The 3,724-nt window shown below is 37.5% G+C and overlaps 1 protein-coding gene across 1 annotated transcript in view; it reads right to left on the bottom strand.

Moving 5' to 3' along the window:
* GABRR2 (gamma-aminobutyric acid type A receptor rho2 subunit) overlaps positions 1–2,878 on the bottom strand; it is a 117,905-nt gene extending 115,027 nt beyond the window's left edge. The window contains exon 1 of the mRNA XM_019520355.1: positions 2,090–2,878. Within this exon, the coding sequence (XP_019375900.1) occupies positions 2,090–2,277 (188 nt within the window). The 5' untranslated portion in view covers positions 2,278–2,878. The remainder of the gene's footprint in view (positions 1–2,089) is intronic.
* Between the last annotated feature and the right edge of the window lie 846 nt (positions 2,879–3,724).

Raw genomic sequence — 3,724 nt, 5'->3', positions numbered from 1 at the left:
GGGGACTATACATATAGAAAGGTTTAGAAATAAAAATAAATATGGATTCCCATGTCAGGTTTCTACCAAAAAAAACAACCAACAAAACAAAACCTGCCTTTTTATCTTTTTAAAAATAAATACATTAATATTGCTGGAGTGGAAAAAGTAAGACGACAGAGATAATGGTCTATGCTAACAAATTTAATTACTGGTGCTTCTCTATTATTTGCAGAGATAGACAAGGTAGTAGCACATTACCCTTCTGCCATACAGTTACTTTTCACCGTGGGATGCATTGTTATACATTACTAATTCATAAACTGAATAATACCAATTGCTTTCTATAATGCAGTATAGCTATATATTTATCAAACAAAATGTTTAACAATGCCTTGAATTCTCCATTATCACCACTTTGCAAAAGGCAGTAAGGATTATAGGAAATGTTTATTCTAATACATATAAAAATAATTGAAGAGAAATGTAATGATCATGACTTATTAACCCTTAAAGTAGCAGTGTCCTTGGGAAGAGAAATATTCCAAACAAAAGAATGTGTACTGGAGGCTTATGCTACTCCAAGTTCAAGGTAAGAGTATTCAATCATGTAAAAGAAAGGATTGCTTGGAAACTGATTATTATATTTCACAAGAACTTTGAAAAGAAAGCCTATTTATAAATACTTCTCACAATAAGGGACAGATCCTGCTGCTTTACAAGACAGTGGGCAAAACTGCTTTTGGAGAAAATGTTTCAGGATCAGGCTCTAAATTACAGAAGATTTCTGTTGCTAAAATATATTCTTTTATATTTTGCATTGAAAGACCATACTAGCCTCTACCTGGTGGTTGGTTCTTTTGCAGGACATTTTAAATGCAAAATGTCAACTGAATCTCAGCATTTTTTGTAAATAAAAATAAGATTCATATTAAGTGCTTTGTTAAACAAAACAATATGAAAGTTTAGAGTGAAAGTGATTCCATTTAGTAAGATGGATAGGCTCAAATTTGTTTCCAGCTTTTAGCCTAACAAAACAATTGAGAGATATAATTATTACTGAATGATATAAAACTCTGTCCAAAAAAGAATACAGCACTTCAGACTACTTGGCAAGTTTGGATAATTACCTTTTCTAATATTAATATACCGCCACATCTCAGTACTATTAAATACAATAAGCTTGACTTGGACCTTTAGCTTCTTGGTGCACATTTGCCTTTATTAATATAATAAAGTTATTTTAGTTTCCAAATAATTTTCCAAAATTTACCTACACAACATCAATCATGTCCTATGCATGATAATAGAAAGAAACAAATTGTTATCAGAAAATTATATGCATTTCTCAAGTGAATTTGCATAGCAGAGACATTTAAACAGCAGCATTTGAACTAGAACGTTTTATTGCTGGGAAGATATTGAAAAGTGAGTTTGCTCATCCTGTTCAGTATCTTCCTTCAGTTCTTTCTGTATCTACAGTATTTGTGCACATGTCTAAGACTATATTGAACAAGGAACAACCAATGGGGTATGTTACCCATGACAGCTACTAGAAACATGATTCATTACAGTTAAAGCTGAAGATAGCAGCAGAGATAGCTTACAGTTATTGAGAAAAATCATAAAAGCATTTTCCATATGTAGCTACAATAGATGTATTTTAAACACACACACACACACACGGCATGTTCTCTGATCTGGTATGTGTGCTCTGTACCTAGTTCACTAGAGCAGCGCTTCTCAAAAGTGGGTTGCAAGAATATATGACAGGGTCATGAACAAACTCTAAAAATGGATCAACAAACTTTAAAAATGGATTCTCTTTTAAAAAGGAGAAAAATGTGGGAAACCGTGGCTTTTCCCTTGCAGGCTGGCTGAGTACTGGCTGGCAAGGGGCTGCTTGGGGTCCCCTCTGCCCCATTCACCCACCCCCTGCCCCTCACACCCAGGGGCTGGGGGCAGCAGGTTGGGAGTGAGGGGCACTGGATCAGGACTGGCTATCAATATTTACAAATGGGTCCCAGTACAAAAAAGGTTGAAAACCACTGCACTAGAGCATCTGAAGTAAGGAAAAAAAAAAAAGTCTCAGATTTTTAAGGCTCCTTACCTTACTCTTTGAGACTCCAGCTGACCTGCCCATCGTCGCCTCCGATGTTTTCTGCTCTCCACAAGAAGGACCAAGTAAAAGATGAATAAAATGAGTTTTCCAAAATAAGGCATTTTATGGGAAAGTGTGATGAGACACTCTGCACTCCAATAACCTCCTGCAGTACAAGTCCACTTAGGTTTAAACATTGAATCAGCTATAGTTCCAGGGTCCTGTGTTTGTCAGAGCGATCATTGTTAGAAACACCGCTTTACTGATTTAATGTTTTAGACAGGCTTTCCAGGGCTTCTTACTCTAAGCGCTTCCTTCGTTGCTGCTTCATGATTGGCCATTACTCATGAAGTTTGCCCTGTCAAATGACATTCCCACTGGGTCCTAAAGGAGATGGTTGTCAAAATCCATTATATAAAAAGACTGCAATTCCACATGCCAGCTTTTTGCTCAAGCCACTAATCTCAGAACCGTACTATCCTTCTGCCAGGCTGTTTTTGTTGCTTCTCTTCATTAAGGATCCCAGGGATGTTTATTACATCATGCCTTTTTCAAACAGGGAGCTGTGTGGATACTGTGCGTTTATTAGGATAGGATAAACATATTTTGCACTGATGCACGTATTTTGGCATAGTTTTATAGATTTTGTGTTTTCTTCTAGCTCAATTACGTTACTCAGCTGGGTGGAGCTGTTAGTACAAAGCTGTTGGCTTTTACGATATTAAAAATGTTTTAAGCAGCCCAGAATTTTTCTAGATGAGAACTTTTGCTTTGTAGGTTAAGGATATTAAAATGACTCTTCCTTTGGGGGGGGTGGGGGAAAATCAGTATTTCTCTTCTACTTTATTTTAAAAATAAAAGCAAATGAACCATGATTTGAAATTAGGATACTTATAGTAATCCTCAAAGGTTCAAAAAATAAAAGCACTTATTTATGCCAAAATCTGTGAACCCGTGATTAAATCATAGTCACACCTGACACTGGGGGAAGGGATGTGAGGCAGGGGAGTGGGAACAAGCAGGCACAGTGTGGGAAGGGAGGCTTTTTACACCTATATGGGAATGGGGGTTGGGATTTGTCAGAGGGTTGGCTCCCAAGTGTGACAGGCAGGGAAGTGAAGGTAGGTGATGTGGGGTGGCAGTTGCTAGTTTTGGGTTATGATTTGGGGAATCCACCATTACTGTTTGTCATTTATTGTAAGCCACTGCACTTTTCTGGATAGAGCAAGATATAAAACTAGACAACAACGAGCCATTACTTGTGCAAGTAAGCGTTTGCAGGATTGGACCTTTCACCTGTTACATTATTTTGAAATAAATATGAAAAGTTACAACAGTTTTTTTTAATATAATAATGAGGTGGTTTCAGATGCCTGTTCGAAGTTCATTATTTACTAACTGTAAATAAAATCTTGCCCTTACCTTTGGGCTGGGGGTTTGTTCAGCAGCAGCAGTAAGGATGTTCTGCCACACAACGGTTGGAGTAAGGTTTGGTTAGCACCCTTTGTCTCCCTGGCAACATACTGGACTATTATCCACAGTGCACATCTCCCAAGGGAACAATCTGCAAAACCGTCCTTAGGAACCTTTCTTCCTTATAGCCCTCCTTTGACCAGGTTTGCAGCAGGTACATTCAAACAATGT

The sequence above is a fragment of the Gavialis gangeticus genome, unplaced genomic scaffold, assembly GCF_001723915.1.
Source record: "Gavialis gangeticus isolate Ggan-Ray unplaced genomic scaffold, GavGan_comp1, whole genome shotgun sequence".
NCBI lineage: Eukaryota > Metazoa > Chordata > Crocodylia > Gavialidae > Gavialis > Gavialis gangeticus.
This window is presented reverse-complemented; position numbering and strand designations above follow the sequence as displayed.